The sequence below is a fragment of the Mchenga conophoros genome, linkage group LG16 (genome assembly GCF_057382185.1).
Source record: "Mchenga conophoros isolate Kocher_MC1m ecotype Shallow Benthic linkage group LG16, M_conophoros_male_GT1.1, whole genome shotgun sequence".
Taxonomy (NCBI): Eukaryota; Metazoa; Chordata; class Actinopteri; order Cichliformes; family Cichlidae; genus Mchenga; species Mchenga conophoros.
Window position 1 is genome coordinate 8,862,754 of NC_140541.1, and position 18,326 is coordinate 8,881,079.

The following is an 18,326-nucleotide window of genomic DNA, read 5'->3' on the forward strand; positions in this document are numbered from 1 at the left end:
ATCCTGATTTTTTTTTTTTTTAAAAAAGCCCCAAATTTTCAACTGATGGAAGCATAAAGTGCAGATGACTTGACATGAATACAAAAAAAAAGAAAAAAGCATACCATTATTAGGAGGGAGGGTCCCTTTGGTGGTCACGTTCCCTTAAGATTTTTTCATGTTCACTGGATTGAATCAAATAATTTCTGCAGATTTTTCAGTTTCTTCCTCAAAACTCGTAAACTGGATTCAAATCTAGAATATGGGGAATTCTCCTGATATAGTTAAGCTTTTGAAACCAGTGAGAGACACGATGCTGTAAAATGTTGGAAGTAGCCGCACACTGTAAAGAATAACACCCAAGATAAGCTGTGGCACCACAACAACACTGATCTGTATTATATGCCCTAAAATATAGAGAGAGGGATCAGCCGGAGTCCAGATCACTGATGCAGATGTTAATTCTACCGTCTGTAACCTAAGCAGAAATCAACAGTCACCCATCCAGGGTTTCCCAGTTAGCCACCTCGAGGCTTGATGTGTGACCACAATTGTAAAAACTAAACAATCGAAGCCTGTCAGCTCTCGGCAGTATGTCTGCAAAAGAGCCCACAGCTTCAGTAGCGTTTAGTAGAGATGTAGAAGACAGGTGGAAGATAAAAGGAAGGAGCCACATATGGCAGCAGGCAACTGAAAGGCTGTACAGTGAAGCAGTATCTGGTAACTGGCTGCCAGTGAGCATAGATGGATGCTGGAAGGAAGAAGAGCTGACCAGTTTGTTCCAATCCTCTCATCCGCACTGTGTGCTCAGCCAGCGTGGGCCGTCTCTTAAAACACACGGAACAAAAATACACATTTACTTCACCGGGCGGTCCTCTGGACAGTAACACAATAACACGACCCCACGGCAAAGCACTCATAAATCTACTTAATGGTGCATTCAATAAACCCACAAAGCTAGTGCAAACTTAAGATGTGCCAAACGAGGCGGTCAAATGAAATCCTTCTGCCCCACATGAAAAGACGAGTTCTCTCTCTTTGCTTATAATAAATAAACCGCCTGTCAGGAGAGGAAAGGAGGAGACAAGAACAACACAATAAAGAGACAAAATGACTTTGTTTTGGATGAAAACTTTGGGGAAAAGAAGTCTTCTGGTGTAGTGGTGATTCTGGTGGAGGCAACCATTGCTATACAAGTTTCATCAGAAGCTACTGTAACAACTTCATGCATGCGAAAGTGTGCAGAGGAACTCATGATACTTCACATCAGGGTTTAAGGTTCAAATCCAGCATCAAACACTTCAAAATAAATTAAAATAAAATACAACTTTGAGAAGCTGGTAGAGCTCTGAGAAGAAAAACAGAGATCCAGCATGGACGGGATACTCACAGTGAAGAAGAGGTCCATGACACGTGTGTCCAATAGCGCTTCCCTCCAGGTCTCTGTGGGCTTAAGCGTGACGTTCTGCGTGGCCTCGAACATGGCGATGTAGTGGCGCCCCAGTGAATCGCCGCCAGTTAAGGCCAGTAACAGCATGAAGAGGAGGAGGAGGAGGAGAGGGAGGAGTACCACACAAAGAGCACACTCTCAGTTGATATTCTGGTTTCGTTTGACTGGCAGCAGAAACTTGTCAATTGTTAACCAGCTCTTCCTCTCATTGACCCTGTCAATCTTTATTCCACGAGTTTTTGTTTTTTCTAATTTTCTCACCCTGCCCTCCTTGGTGGCTTTGTTTTCTTCGCTCTTCCTTCTTTCTCCTTTGTCAGCTCTTCATTTGCCACAGCTTTTACCCACACAGTAAATCTCAACTTCTTTCTCACACTTTTGCCCACTGTCCCTCTCCCTCCATCTGCTTTCTCAGACTTTCCCCGGTCTTTACCCTCTGACTTTGCCTGACACCTTCTTCCCTTCTTGTCCTCTTATTCACCCCTCTTCCTACCAGCCCTCCCTTCTTTCGCTGTTTTCTCTCTTCTGCTTCCTCAAGATCTGAAAAGCTCCAGACACACTCTCGCCGCAGCCAATCCACACTTGGCCTCTTTGTCCACTCCTCTGCAAGACGTCCTCGAGACTCCTTACTGCCCTGAAACACTCCCCCTCCCTCCTCAGCCAATCACTTTGTCCCTCCTTCGGACTGCTTCCCAGTCCTGAAACCAAGGCCCCCCCTCATACTTCTATCACACTCTGTCCTCTCATGTCAATCAACACTCTTTTCCCTCATGAACATTTTTAAATTGTACTCCTTGGTCCTCACATGACACTTTCTCTCTCCTTGTCCGCACAACCCGACCTTCTCATTTGAAACCATCATCTTAAACCCACAATCACTCTCTGTTCTGAAGGCTATAAAACATTTTCATCTTAATGTCCCTCGTCTCCTTTCTCCCAAACAAATCTGTTTTCCACGCTCTCACAACACACAGTCTCCTTATTTAAGACTTTCTCTGCACCCACAAGCTTTTCACAAACCCACAACACACACACACTCTCCCTGTCCTTATTCTAAAACTCTAAAGACACATCCACAACAAGCTTTTTATTTTCTCCTTAGCTCATCAAGAACAATCCTTTTTACTACTTCCCTTCCCTAGGCCAACCGGGGCTTTTCTCTCTCCTTAACCAAGCACCTCACAAAAACCCACAACACTTTGCACTCATCAGACAATTTGTCTTGCTTTATTAACCACCATCAAGAACCACTTCTTTGTTCCTTATCCCCCCAAAAATAATAAATTTGTCTCCTACTGTAAAATACATTTTCACCACAAATCAAACAACAAGTAGGTTCCTTCTGTTTTCTGTCCTCCTGGCTTTTGGAAGTGCAAACAATCTCTTACCTCACTAGAGAACAATCCATCAAACCTCTCTCTTCATGGCCTCTCTGCAATCCTCCCTCCAACGCCGGCCTCGTCAAAACAAACTCCCACAGGAGACTCAATAAACCTGAGATTATCTGTATATATCAACAGCTTCACAGCTTCAGTTGACGCTTTTCATTATGAATTAATTTACTGAATATTTTTCTAACACATTCTCTCATAACCTGCTTAAAGCGCATGGACAGATGGATTTTTCTGACAGAAAACAAAAGACACTATCCCAAACCAAAGGATGACATCAAATATTTTGTTTGCCAGAGGAACGGTTTAAGGCCCGACCAGAATCAGCTACAACTGAGGAGAACCATCGGCTTTCATGTGTGAAAAATTTATTTCCATAGTTGCTACCAACTGCTAAATCCCAAGTTAAACCCAAAGGCTAAACTGGCCTATCCATCCATTTTCCTAACTGCTTATCAAATTCAGGGTCATTGAGGGCAGGAGCCTATGTCAGCTTTTACGGGGTAGGGGGGTGGACACACCCTGCACAGGTCACTAGACCTAACACAGAGAGTCAGACAAGCAATCACACTTACATTCAAGTGCACAGCCAACTTTGAATCATCAGTTAACCCAACATGCAAGTATTTGGACTGTTGGGTTATACAGGAGAACCTGCGCAGGCACAGGCAGGACGCGCTAACTGCACACCCAAAGCTGCACCCTCCCCTCACATGAAACTCAGGGACACACAGGGTGGAGAGAAAAAAAAAACCCAACGAAAAAATAACTTAAAAACAAACAAACAAAACAAAACAAGATTAAAAAAGAAAAGAAAAAAAAAAGCACACCGATCCATATCACTACCCTGCGGCTCAGTGACAGCACAAGGAAACTTCCATAGGAATGTTTGATCAAAGCCAAACGGCGACAGAGGCTGGCAAGGTCACGCATTCCTGCCACACCAGTCGACAGTCACTCCCCGTGCACACACCCCACCACAACACACCACACCACACTTCTCGGCACAGAAGTTGGCACCTGTTTAAGGGCCTGTGGGATTGTGTGTGTGTCCGTCCATCCAATGATTGGCTTTCAGGCTACTTTAAAAATAGTCGTGGCGAGGCACAGGACCTCTAACTGAACCTTAGGGGGAATGAGAAAGAGGTCAGATAAGTAGTGAGTGTTCCTCAATGACTAACAAACAACTGGAGTTAACCATTTCATTCTGATTAAACACTTTCCTTTCACGATTAGTTCCTCTGAAAGCCCCTCTTAACTTGATTTTAAACACTCTTTTTTTTGTCTAGCTTAAATGTCAGTTGTCATGTTGGCTTTATAAAACTAACCAAGGTTGTTGCCTCTTAACGTTCCTGTCATGTTCTAAATCAAATTCCTGTTTGTCAATCATCAGTGAAAAAGCCCAGGAGAAAAAAATATATATTTATGAGGCCAGAGACAAAAGAGAGAAGCAGGTTAACGCGTGGTCCTAATGCAAGTGCGGCTAACTTGCGACACGCAACTAGACGCAGTCTCCACAGGGAGGGACCACCTCTGTGATAAAGGCCGTACAAACACTCCTAAAGATCAAATGACTGAGACTAAACTCGCAAAACCTCAGGAATGATAACTACACAGCTACTTCAGACATTTCATGCAGATGGACAGAGCAGTGATGCAGTCTGACAGGCAGAATTACAGGAAAACTGGAAGAAATGTAACTGGTTTGAACCCTCCACTGTATTGGATTAAGAGCAGATTATAAACACTAGTGCTCAGGAATACATGTTATCTTTACAACTTCCAAGCAGATGACTGAAAATAACTTGGAAGCAACTTTCTAGGAAAAAGATAACATAATATAGCCAAGTGCAGCATGCTTATTAACACTTTTTATACCTGTGCAATGTCCTTGTAACGAAATGGAATTTTAATTATTTTATTTGAAAGTAAATATTTAAGGGCAGGCCTGCTAAAATAAGTCAGGTTCTTACAAGACCATATTATGGAGTGGAAACATTTTCTCCTCCTACATCTTTTGTTATGGATAGGCGTAGCTTTGGGTCACGTGGTGTCAGTAATAGTGATTGTTATATCACCTGTTCACGGCCCGAGGGAAATTTTGTGAATGAGTGGGTGATGGGGGAAGTCGACTTTTGCTGATCGCTCAAGCTTGGAATGTTTTTTGATCACTGTTTTTCTACGGATTTTAAGGATTTGACAACAAATAAAGGAGTTTTAACTTGGAACTTTGACTAACGTTTTAAACAGCGGGCGCGTCAACATTATTCCCCTATTCAGCTGCTCGGCGACTCAAAGGCTTGACAGTCGCCAATATTTGTCAGCAAAAGTGCGACGGCAATGGACCGTCCCGCAATCAGCGCTGAATAAACGCCGATGCGAGCCCACACACCGCCGCCACTACACCCGTAAAAGCGGCTAGACCGACAGATAAGGAGAAGACGACGGTGGTATGTAAACTGTGTTTTTGTGCTGCGTATTGTTTGTTTGAACGCAGTTTGGATTCTGACCATACGAAGATGTTTTTGTGACACGCCCACCGCTACGTTTGCTGTTGGATTTGGTGTGTGTGAGTTGTGGCTCTGCAGGCGTTCAACTGAGTTTGAAGGAATTGCTGTTGCCTTTGTTTTGGATTTTGGCATGCTGCTTATGTTGAATGCTTAAAATGAGTGGATCACAGGCTGCATCTGTTGTTGGAAAAACTGAAAAGGATAAAAGAATAACTTCCCTCACTGAGAAAGCTCTTGCAAACAAAATTGAAACCATCCAAACAGATCGGAAAAGGCATGTAAACAAAATGAAAAGTGTTATTATGTCTCTTAAAGAGCTAATGAAAGATGATAAAAATCATTCACAAGTCAAAAAACAGTTTGATGAGTTAACACACCTGTTTAAGGATGCCAGTGCATTGCATGAATCTTTACTTTCTCTAATCTCATTTGATGAGAAAGCTAAACAAAATACATGGTTCTCAAGCATCTCTAAATACAATAAAGGGTTTATGGAGGATGTTAAGATATGGCTTTCTGAAACTGATAAACATTCGGGGAGGCCATCATCTGACAAAGCGCAGTCACAGGAAACTTCCCTGAGAGGAGAAATGGAGGTTCGAGAGCACACTGGAAAAGAACCTCAATTATCTCTTAATCCTCAGAATGATGTTAATGATGACGTGTTGCCATCCGACAGTGTGTCAAATCAAGGCAGTAGGTCAAGCTCAAGAGTATCATCTACTTCATCTGCACGTCTCAGGGCAGAAGCTGAAATGGCCGCCTTGCTTGCACGTCAACATATGCTGAAAGAAAAACACTCTCTTGAAGAACAAGAGGAACAATTGAGGAGAAAGAAAGAACAACTTCAGCTTGAAGCAGATATAGCTGCAACTGTTGCAAAGGTGAACGTGCTGAGAACTGGATCCACTAAGCGGAGCGTCGCTTCACGGAAATCTAATGGAATGGAATCATATTTTAAAACAAAGGGAAACAGCCTTGAAATTCTTAATGCTGATGCAGAGACTTTTGTTCCTCAGATGCTTACAGAAGGAAATGCAATCACTGGGAATGCAGAGCTTCAAGTAAAAACAGTGCAACAGAATATGAAAAGGGAAAGGCCTGCACCAGCTCTTATGGGGCCTTCTGACGCCTTTGGATCAATTCCACCTTTGCCTAAGCCACAAGCTGCTCTTCCAGTAGCCAATGAAAATCTGTTGTCCATTATGGAAAAACAAAATGAATTAACTTGTATGTTGGTCCATCAGCAAAGTCTTTCTTCACTGCCCAAAAGGGAGATTCAAACCTTTGATGGTGACCCTTTACATTTTCAGGCCTTTATGCGCTCGTTTGAACAGGTCATAGAAGCAAAGACTGGCGATGCTGGTGACTGCCTGCATTATCTTGCACAGTACACCAAGGGGCAGCCCAATGAACTTGTTAAAAGCTGCCAACATATGTCTGGAAGTGCTGGATATGTAAAGGCAAAGACTCTGCTGTATGAGCACTTTGGGAATGGACATGTGATTGCATCTGCCTATTTGAACAAAGTTCACTCATGGCCACTGATTAGATCGGAAGATGGAAAAGCTCTTCAGGCATATTGTTTGTTCTTACGTGGATGCTGCAATGCAATGGAAGAGATTGATGATCTCTCTGAATTAAATACACCTGCCAATATGCTTGCTGTGATTAGAAGACTGCCATATAAGTTAAAAGACAAATGGCGAACAGTAGCATGTGACATTCAGGAGAGGCAACATCGCAGAGCCGCATTCATTGACATTCTTTCCTTCCTTGAGCGTCAAGTTAAAATCGCAACAGATCCCATCTTTGGAAATCTATGTGACGTTCCAGCAACACATCTAGCAGCCAAGGGCAGCAATGGAGGGAAATGTTCTCCACATCTAAAAGCTAAAGGAAGTAGCTTCGCCACAACAGTCTCTGACGTCGAGAGACAGAATCAGATAGAGGCTCAAGATCGTCACAGCACTGTGAAGGCTTGTTTTTTCTGCAAAGGCGGACACACACTGGAGTCATGCGCTCTGCTTGATAAGAAACCTCATGATGAGAAGATTTCTTAAAAAGAACCGCATTTGTTTTGGCTGTTTGTGTACTGGGCACATAAGCAAAGAATGCAGAAAACGCCTTTCATGTAAAATCTGTGGCCTCCGACATGCAAGTATACTCCATATTCACCACAAAGAGAAGAATGAAGTCAAACCTAATAATGAGGCAGATAACATTCCTGTTACGATCCAGACTAGTGGTCTTACTGGGGCCGGTGAACAGGACTGTAAGCTTGCCATTGTGCCAGTTAAAGTAAAATCAAAGAGAGGTCAAAGAATAGTGGAAACGTATGCCTTTCTGGACCAAGGGAGTTCAGCATCCTTTTGTACAGTGGGTCTTATGGACAAGCTGAATATTGCTGGGAGGAGGACAAAGATTCTCCTGCACACCATGGGACAGGAGAAAGTGGTGGACAGTTTCATTGTACCTGAACTTGAAGTTGCTGGATTGGACAGTGACATGTACTGTGATATGCCTAACCTCTTCACTCAGCATAAAATGCCTGTAGATATTGGTAACATCCCAAATCAACAGGACCTGGATGACTGGCCACATTTGAAGCATGTTCATTTGCCAGAAATTAAGGCCAATGTTGAGCTTTTGATTGGCATGAATATGCCCAGAGCTCTAGAACCTTTGGAGGTCATCCGGAGTGTTGGCGATGGTCCTTTTGCCATTAGGACTGTGCTCGGCTGGACTGTGAATGGGCCACTTAATCGAGAATGCTGTGGAAGGCCAGGATGTTTGGCAACAGTCACTGTCAACAGAGTTTCTGCTGTCACACTGGACAAGCTATGGAAACAGCAGTTCAAGATGGACTTTCCCGAGAGCAGCGATGATGAACAGATGGGGCTGTCAAAGGAAGACTTGAAGTTCCTGGAATTGGCCAGCAAGACGGTGACTTTGGGGGATGGGCACTACAGCATTGCCCTGCCACTGAAAGACCGAGACATAAGAATGCCTGACAACCGTGCAATTGTTGAGCAACGAGCCTTAGGTTTGAAGAAAAGGTTCATCAGAGATAAAGACTTTCATAAAGACTATACTGCCTTCATGACAGATCTTATATCTAGAGGATATGCAAAGAGAGTCCCAATCACAGAATTAGAGCGCAGTGATGGGAAGCTTTGGTATATCCCTCATCATGGGGTTTACCATCCTACCAAGAGGAAGATGCGCGTCGTCTTTGACTGTGCAGCATCATTCCAGGGCGTCTCTCTTAATGCGCAGCTCCTGAGTGGTCCTGACTTAACAAACAGTTTGGTTGGCGTACTGACGAGGTTCAGAAAAGAGCCCATTGTTTTGATGTCTGACATCGAGGCTATGTTTCATCAGGTGCATGTGCCAGAGGAAGATGCTGACCTTTTGAGGTTTCTTTGGTGGCCCGGTGGTGACATCAATCAGCGCATGCAGGAGTACAGGATGGGTGTTCATTTGTTTGGGGCAACGTCCTCTCCGAGCTGTGCTAACTACGCCCTGCGGAAATGCGCAGAGGATAACAAAGCATACTTCAGCCAGCAGGTGATCGACACCATTCTGTATAGTTTTTACGTCGATGACTGCCTTGCTTCAATATGCTCTGAAGAAGAAGCCATCAATCTTTACTCAGACCTCAGAGACATTTGCGCCAAAGGTGGTTTCCACTTAACAAAGTGGATCAGCAATAGCCGCAGTGTTTTGGCAGTTATACCTGAGGAGGAAAGAGCAAATGAAGTTAAGGAGCTAGACCTGGATTGTGACCTTTTACCTGTTGAGCGGGCATTGGGAGTGAAGTGGTGCCTGCAGTCAGATGCATTTAAGTTCTGCATATCTATCCCAAACAGACCATTGACTCGGAGAGCAATCCTATCCACAGTAAGCTCCTTCTATGACCCTCTGGGGTTCCTTGCTCCTGTTATCTTCACAGCCAAGAGAATCCTTCAAGATCTGTGCCAGAGGGGGATAGGATGGGATGATGCTATACCATCAGCAGTTGCTCAAGAGTGGAAAAGCTGGGTAGAAGAATTGCATCTGTTGAACAACATCAGCATCAGACGATGTTTAAAGCCTTCTGACTTTGGACAGACGACCACAGCTCAGTTGCATCATTTTGCAGATGCGAGTGAGAAGGGCTATGGGGCTGTTACCTACCTGTTGCTGCACAACAGTCGCTCACAGACGCACAGTTCCTTTATAATGGGAAAATCCAGAGTGGCACCTTTAAAACCAGTCACAATCCCTCGCATGGAATTGACGGCAGCAGTGGTAGCGGTTCGCATGGATAGAATGTGGAGGAGGGAGCTGAGACTACCTCTCCTAAACTCTGTCTTTTGGACGGACAGCACCGCAGTGTTGAAATATATAAACAATGAGACTTCCAGGTTCCGTGTTTTTGTGGCGAACAGAGTGTCAGAAATCCTCAAGGCTTCTAGTGCCTCCCAATGGAGGTATGTGAACACCACACATAACCCTGCGGACCTTGCCTCCAGAGGTATGAAGGCAGAGACCTTTTTACGTGACACTGAATGGATGTCTGGTCCTGCATTTCTTACACAGCCAGAGAACAATTGGCCTGTGAACCCAGGAAACTTGCAAGAACTTCCACATGAAGATCCTGAAGTTAAGGTGTCTGCTGCCATCGAGGTCTTACAAGCACACGATGATGATCATCCTCTGACCCTTTTAATCCATCGTGCCTCATCCTGGACTCGTCTCATCAGGGTGATGGGTTGGATTTTGAGGTTCAAGACATTGCTTTTGCATCGCAAGAAGAAACATTTCCAGTCTGCATCTGATGCAATTCAGTCTGAAGATGCCCAACATAAGGTTGATTTCCGGCATGGCTTTCTTTCGTTGGGAGAGATTGAGGATGCTGAGATGCAAATAATTAAGTTCTGTCAGAGGAAAAGATATGCCGAAGAAATTTCTCGTCTCCAAAGTGGAGAGTCTGTGAAACGAAGCAGCCACATATATAAGTTGAATCCTGTTTTGGAGGATGATGTGCTGCGGGTTGGCGGACGTCTCAGTAGAGCTGTCATGTCAGAAGATTCCAAGCGTCCTGTCATAATTGCTAAAGAGCTTCACATTTCTAATCTCATTTTACAGCATATTCATAAAGAGGTGGGTCATGGTGGAAGGAACCACATACTCTCAAAGCTGCATCAAAAATACTGGATTCCCGGTGCTGGTACTTTGATTCGAAGCATCATGTCGAGGTGTGTGACCTGCAGAAGATTTCATGGAGCTGCAGGCCAGCAGCAGATGGCTGAGTTACCTGAAAGCAGAGTGACCCCTGAGAAACCCCCATTTAGCTTTGTTGGAGTGGACTATTTTGGTCCATTTGAAGTGAAGCGCGGGAGAAGTCTTGTGAAGCGGTATGGTGTTATTTTTACTTGTTTGGCAATTAGAGCAGTACATATTGAGGTTGCCTCATCCCTTGACACTGACTCTTTCATTAACGCCTTACGACGTTTCATTGCAAGACGAGGTCAGGTACAAGAACTGCGCTCAGACAACGGGACTAACTTTGTGGGCGCAGAGCGCGAGCTGAGACGAGCTATGGAACAGTGGAATCAGGAAAAGATTTCTGATGCTGTGTCTCTGAAGGGAGTGAAATGGATCTTTAATCCTCCAACTGGATCGCATCATGGCGGAGCATGGGAGCGGTTGATTCGTTCTGTCAGAAAGGTCCTTAATTCCACTCTCCAAACACAGCATTTGGACGAGGAAGGGCTCCAAACTGCTCTTTGTGAAGTGGAGTCAATCCTCAACAGTAGACCCATTACGCTGGAATCCACCGACCCAAATGATTTGGAAGCCTTAACACCAAACCATCTCCTTCTTCTCAAGTCAAACCCGTCTTTACCACCTAGCCTGTTCCGGAGGGACGATCTCTACGCACGTAAACGATGGAGGCAAGTTCAGTATATGTCTGATCTGTTTTGGAAAAGATGGACTAAAGAGTACTTGCCACAACTTCAGCAGCGCCAGAAATGGGGAAGGATTAAACGCAACTTCGTTCCTGGAGATGTGGTCCTTATAGTGGATGATTCTGCACCTCGCGGTTCCTGGATCATTGGGAGAGTCACCGGAGCTGCACCAGATGAAAAGGGGCTTGTGCGTCAGGTCTGGATTAAGACCCCAACCAGCCATGTGTGCAGACCCATCACAAAGATATGCCTTCTTCAGGAGACTTCTGACCCATGATTATGACATTTTGACACAGTGTGACATAACTAACTTTGAATTGACTTTAATGTTATGAGATGTACATAAGACTGACTATATTTAGGCTAAGTGCTGGTAACCTCTGGCCTATGACTGACTGACCATGTGCAGACAGAAGAAAAGAAGAGAAGACATGAGAAAATAACTTTGGTGGACTTTTGAGTATGTTATGTTGTCTCACTGGGTGTCTGTGATATGATGAAGTGTGTGTTGTGAGTGTGGTGTTGGATGTGTAATTATTACTGTAAAAATGTAATAATTAGGGGCCGGAATGTTATGGATAGGCGTAGCTTTGGGTCACGTGGTGTCAGTAATAGTGATTGTTATATCACCTGTTCACGGCCCGAGGGAAATTTTGTGAATGAGTGGGTGATGGGGGAAGTCGACTTTTGCTGATCGCTCAAGCTTGGAATGTTTTTTGATCACTGTTTTTCTACGGATTTTAAGGATTTGACAACAAATAAAGGAGTTTTAACTTGGAACTTTGACTAACGTTTTAAACAGCGGGCGCGTCAACATTATTCCCCTATTCAGCTGCTCGGCGACTCAAAGGCTTGACAGTCGCCAATATCTTTATTTAACAGTCGCCATGTTGCTGTGCACCATGTTCTTTTATTCAACTCTTCTTTTATTTTACCAATATTAATGCGATAAGGACTGTTTTCCTTTAACTTACAAGAAAAAAAATACATGCCATCACTATTATAGGCAATCACGACCTTACAATCACTGAGTCTGACTTAATTTTTTTTCCTTTTACAATCATTGTTCAAACGGAGTCTCTCCTCTCTTGTAAAATACCTGGAAGTTAGGTAAAGTTAAAAGACTCCACTACTCGACTACTTGCAATGTAAGACGGGGAAATATTGCTTGTTTAACCACAAAATTACCAAGAAATTGCGCAGTACTTAAAATTACTTGCAGAATAATTTGTCACCCTTCCTGTAAAACACCTGAAATTAAGTAGCACTAAAATGACTCGCGTTACCTAAAATTACTAACACGTTACCTAAATTACAGCATAATTCTTTCTTTGTTTCCTGTAAAAACATTACTTGTTAACCCCTTATTGCACTTTACCTACCTTTAAGTATTTGTAGGTGAATATAATATAATCCCTTCATTGGCTTCCTGTTAAATCCAGAATTGAATTCAAAATCCTGCTCCTCACATACAAGGTCTTAAATAATCAGGCCCCATCTTATCTTAATGACCTTGTAGTACCATATCACCCTATTAGAGCACTTCGCTCTCGCTCTGCAGGCCTACTTGTTGTTCCTAGAGTATTTAAAAGTAGAATGGGAGGCAGAGCCTTCAGTTTTCAGGCCCCTCTTCTGTGGAACCAGCTTCCAGTTTGGATTCAGGAGACAGACACTATCCTACTTTTAAGATTAGGCTTCAAACTTTCCTTTTTGCTAAAGCATATAGTTAGGGCTGGACCAGGTGACCCTGAATCCTCCCTTAGTTATGCTGCAATAGACTTAGGCTGCCGGGGGATTCCCATGATGCATTGAGTTTTTCCTTTCCAGTCACCTTTCTCACTCACTATGTATTAACAGACCTCTCTGCATTGAATCATATCTGTTATTAACCTCTGTCTCTCTTCCACAGCATGTCTTTTATCCTGTCTTCCTTCTCTCACCCCAACCAATCACAGCAGATGGCCCCGCCCCTCCCTGAGCCTGGTTCTGCCGGAGGTTTCTTCCTGTTAAAAGGGAGTTTTTCCTTCCCACTGTCGCCAAAGTGCTTGCTCATAGGGGGTCATATGATTGTTGGGTTTTTCTCTGTATCTATGAAGCGCCTTGAGGCGACTTATGTTGTGATTTGGCGCTATATAAATAAAATTTAATTGAATTGAATTATAATGACATTACATTTTTTATATATTTGTAATAACTAATGTAATTTATGACCGTTAAGCACTGGCTATTAGTATGGCATGGCTCGTGCATGTTCTCTGGGTTTACTTATAGATGTGGTACACCCAATATGTCCTTTGTGTAAAAGAAACTACGGACAATTTTTTATTTCCTCACTTAAATACGATTAAAACATTTATGTACTTTTCTAAAGCAGTTACATGACTTAAAAGTTACAGTTTGAATACCCACTTCTCACTAACTGTTCACGCACTTCACGTTCACTGCTTATAAACAGAGGAGCTTGCTGAGCTGACGAGTGAATTTACAATTTCAACAGCTCTTTTAAAAACAAGAGGGAAAAAAAAAAAAAAAAAAAAAGATGGTGTGGTTGAGTGTGCGTTTGTGTGCGTGTGTGTAGCGTACGTGCCTCCAGGATGAGTAATATACATGGAGTGACTAGGACATGTGGCTGTGGTTTGGTGGGTTTTTAAAAGACATCACCTGCTACTATATGAACTGTTCCAGCAGGTTCAGGAATAACCAGAGTGACACGTCAGTTTTCCCACTGCAGAGATAAGATGTACTGACAGACGCACGCACACACACAGTAAACCACTGACCACAAGAGTTTAAATCAAATACAAATGAAGAGATTTGAACACCCAGAGCTCTCACATGTAGCTTCCAAAACTGCCATCATACAGACATTCAAACCAACTTTGTAACACCTTCATTAACTCCAGCCAACAAAGAAACACTAATAAATCAGAAACAGCTGGCTGTTCAGCACTCATGGATGCACACTACCTCAGCCCAGGTATTGTGCATCAAAGCAGCGCTCCCCTCTTCGAAACGTGAGGGAACACAGCTGCAGTTAAAAACCATCCTCTTTCGCTTCGTGAGCTATAATTCAATGCACACTGCTGAGCAAAAAAGCAACCGCACGACTCAAACGGAGCAAATGTGGGCAGATTCCTTTCATGGCGTACTGAGCAGCTGAATTATGTGCACCACAAGTCCAAACAACACAATATTTCAACGCCAAATCTGGTTTGATGATTTTGTTACCACATGCTACTCAAAGTGAACAAACTATAAATTTAATAATATGAACACTAATGGTACGTTGTCAGCTCCTTTACAGATTTCTAGAATAAAAAAAACAAGCGTTAACAGACCGAGGGTCTATTTACATTTACCAATATTTCAACAGTAGCCAAGGACAAATCTGACTTCATCATTCTAGATAAGAAGTTAAAGTATCAGAAAAGTTATTACATTTTGTTGTGTGTCATTTCTTGCTGTGCCTCCATGAAAGCCTAAACAATGTTTTTAAATAACACTGTTGGCAACTAATGCTAAAACTAAACTCTTCTTATATGAAATTGGTGGGATCCTGAATTTTATGAACAATCTTTAAGATGTTTCAGGTTGTAACACAATAGTGAACTCTTGTAGGGGGACGCAAAAAAGGACGATGCCAGTGAGTTTTGTTTTGTCTTCTTTTTTTTTTTTAAATGCAAATAGCTAAACCAGTCAATAACATGGCAGCAATTCATTGCGTAAGTACACAGACATGGTCAAGACAACCAACTGGAGTTCAAAGTGAGCAGCAGAACGGTGAAGAAAGGTATTTTAAGTGACTTTGAATGTGGCATGGTTGTTTGTGCCAGTCGGGTTGGTCTGAGTTTTTCTGAAATTGTTGATCTGCTGGGATTTTCCCACACAACCATCCGAGTGTTTACAGAGAATTGTATGAAAAGGGAAAAATATTCAGTCAGCAGCAGTTCTCAAGCCGATAGAAAGACTTGAGAACTACAGAAAACCACAGCAGGTGCCACTCCTGTCAGCTAAGAACAGGAAAGTAAGGCTACAGACCACACTGGCTCACCAAAATCAGACAACAGAAGACTGGAAAAACGCTGCCTGCTCTGATGAGTCTCGATTTCTGTTGTAACATTCAAATGGTAGGGTCAGAATCTGGTGTAAACAACATGAAAGCATGGATCTATCCTGCCTTGTATTAATGGGTCAAGGTGCTTGTGGTGGTGTAATTGTGTGGGGGATTTTTCTTGGAGCACTTTGGATCCCTTAGCACCAACTGAGCATTGCTTAAAAACCACAGCACACCAGAGTACTGTTGCTGACCATGACCCTCCCTTTATAACCATAGTGTACACATCTTCTGATGGCTGCTTCTGATAGAATAATGTGCCATGTCACAAAGCTCAAAGCATCTTAAACTGTTTTCCTAAACATGACAATGGAGCTGATTGCACTCAAACGGCCTCTAAATTCACCAGATCCCAGTGTAATAGAGCAACCTTTAACTGTGGTGGAACAGGAGATAAGGATGTGCAGCCAAGAAATCTGCAGCAAGTGTAAAATGCTATCATGTCATTGTGGACCAGAATCTCTGAGGAATCTATACAGCACCTTATTGAAACTCTGCAATGAAGAATTACAGCACTGCTGAAGGTAAACGGGGTTCTGTGTTAATTTCTTCTTGCTTCCTTTATTCTCTTCTTGCACTGAGATCATGTTCTCAGACTCCAATTTTTAACATAAAACAATCAATGCCAGTATTGAGGATTCACTTTAGTTTGCTGACTGCAGACTAAAGATTGGTTTTCAAATGGCTAACCAATGCCAAGTTTCTGCAACTCTGTGACTAAATTGATTTTGCCCCTTTGCAACATCTATTTCAGCTTCACATTTCCAGCTCCTTCACAACAGTAGCTACTTGCAGACAAAGCATGTTGCAAATCAGCATGACAGTATTTTTGTAACTGTTTTAAATGGCCAACAATCAGTCCATCTCAGCAATCAACGTTTTGCAAGCCTAGACAACCTTGATGCTGGAGGATCCTGGATTAGCAAGCTTCTCCTATATCCTCTATTCATTATTGTTGATCCAGACTAAGGATGGGCCCGCTGCACAGGAAGACTGGATGAGAGTCTGCCAGTGGCTGTGTGAAGACCGCAGCGCTATGCTAAGGCACGTGGTAGGGTTTAAGTGATATATCCTGTCTTAAGACTCAACTGCAGCCTTGCCATGTGAAATAACAGTCCAGGAATACTTCCTCAGCGATGCCACCCCCTCCCTTTCTTTACCCCAATATTCCTCTACTGTTTGGCCCCCCCATCGGTTTACACAGCAGTTGTCATTAATTCTCCCTCTACTGGATTAAAGCAGTAACACAGTAATTACACCACTGTGCTCAACGTCAGCTTGCTTTTTCAAGATCAGGAAGTAATACTGTGTGGACAAGGCTATGAAAGTTGGTTGTATATTAATTTAATTAATTAATGTCATCGATGAAGCACAGCAAGAAGTGAAATGATTAGAATTAGAAACAGAATATACTTGAAATCTCTCACAGCCTTGAAAAATGCACTGGCTGACTAAATGTCCATCGGCATATGCGGCATCTGTATTCTCCCTCCCACCTGTGTTTAGACAGTAGTTGCTAAAGATTCGCCATACAGGTCAGGGCCAAGGCAAACATCCAGCATCAGCTTACACGCTCCTAATCCTAACCTTAACCTGAGGGTCAAAATGCCTACAGACTGATCCTTAAAGACGAGAAAATAGCGAGCCACGCAGAGACGACTGTCTCTTCAGTACAAGAATAACTCCTATTCAGGCAGCTGGGGGCAATTATTTCTCAGAGAAGGTAATGCCAGTTTTATTAAGCTTCACAAACGTGTAAACAGTAGGGGTGCAACGATGCTCGTATCGATATTGAACCGTTCGATACAGTGCTTTTGGTTCGGTACGCATATGTATTGAACAATACAACATTTGTAATTTATTTTATCAATTTTCCTTCTGACGATGCTGTCTGTGTTGAGCGCTCAGTGGATCTGCACTCGACAGTGCAGCCTAGGCGGAGTAGTCGAACGCAGATTCACTGAGTGCAGGGCAAGCTAGCGAGACAGAAGTTAAGCTCTGGTTGCAACATGGCAAATTGAACCTCCCCCACCCTCATTCAGATCTGGCGTTTGGAATTATTTTGGTTTTTATGTGACGTATGACTCTGAAGGTAAGCGAGTCATGGACTAAAGTAAAACAGTATGTTGGATGTGCCACGCAATGCTCAATTACATGGGTGGGAACTAGTGTGTTAGCGCAGTTAGCTCGTTAACGTGTTGACGCCGTCCAGCCCCACGCACGGGGCGATCCGCGGTAGCTCGTTAACGGAGATTTGCCGCGTTGTGCTGTCAGCGTTAATCTCGTTGAAATGACGTTAACGCCACTAGTGGGAACACAATGAATATGACTGCACATTTACGCCGACATCATCCTCGTGCAAAGACAAGTGGAAGCAGACAAAAACAACAAGCACGCATGCTACAAACTTTACCCGAGTCATTTAGACAGCCGTTAGCACATGATTCTCCTTATGGAGACCTGATATGTTTAATATGCTGCTGAGAATATAGCCCAGAAGAAGCGTATAGTATAGCTTTTATTTTGGAAAGAGCCATTTCTCTGAAATAAACTCTTTTCCAAAGATGAGTGATTTCTCGATCAGATAGATTTATTATTTTTATTACTTTGTTGTTTCAGCAACATTAAATTTAAAAACTGTACTTTTGAGTTAGAATATATATTTATAATTTTAATAAATGACAAATTAAAAAGGCATGAACATTTTTTTGTATCGAAAAAATATCGAACCGTGACACCAAAGTATCGAACCGAACCGAGAATTTTGTGTATCGTTGCACCCCTAGTAAACAGGCCACGTGACATCGCAATTTAGACACCGTCTCAGTGGCAGAGGCACAGAAAGCCGTGCTTTAACTTGAAACAACTTGACATTCAGGGAGCTGATACACCGTGAAATCTACACATTCCTCTTGACTGAGGAAAAAA

General features: G+C 43.0%; 1 protein-coding gene across 1 annotated transcript in view; it reads right to left on the bottom strand.

Moving 5' to 3' along the window:
- The window catches only part of xpo4 (exportin 4), a 64,243-nt gene that overhangs the window by 31,146 nt on the left and 14,771 nt on the right, over positions 1–18,326 (bottom strand). Inside the window, exon 7 of the mRNA XM_085248332.1 lies at positions 1,370–1,482. Within this exon, the coding sequence (XP_085104458.1) occupies positions 1,370–1,482 (113 nt within the window). The remainder of the gene's footprint in view (positions 1–1,369; positions 1,483–18,326) is intronic.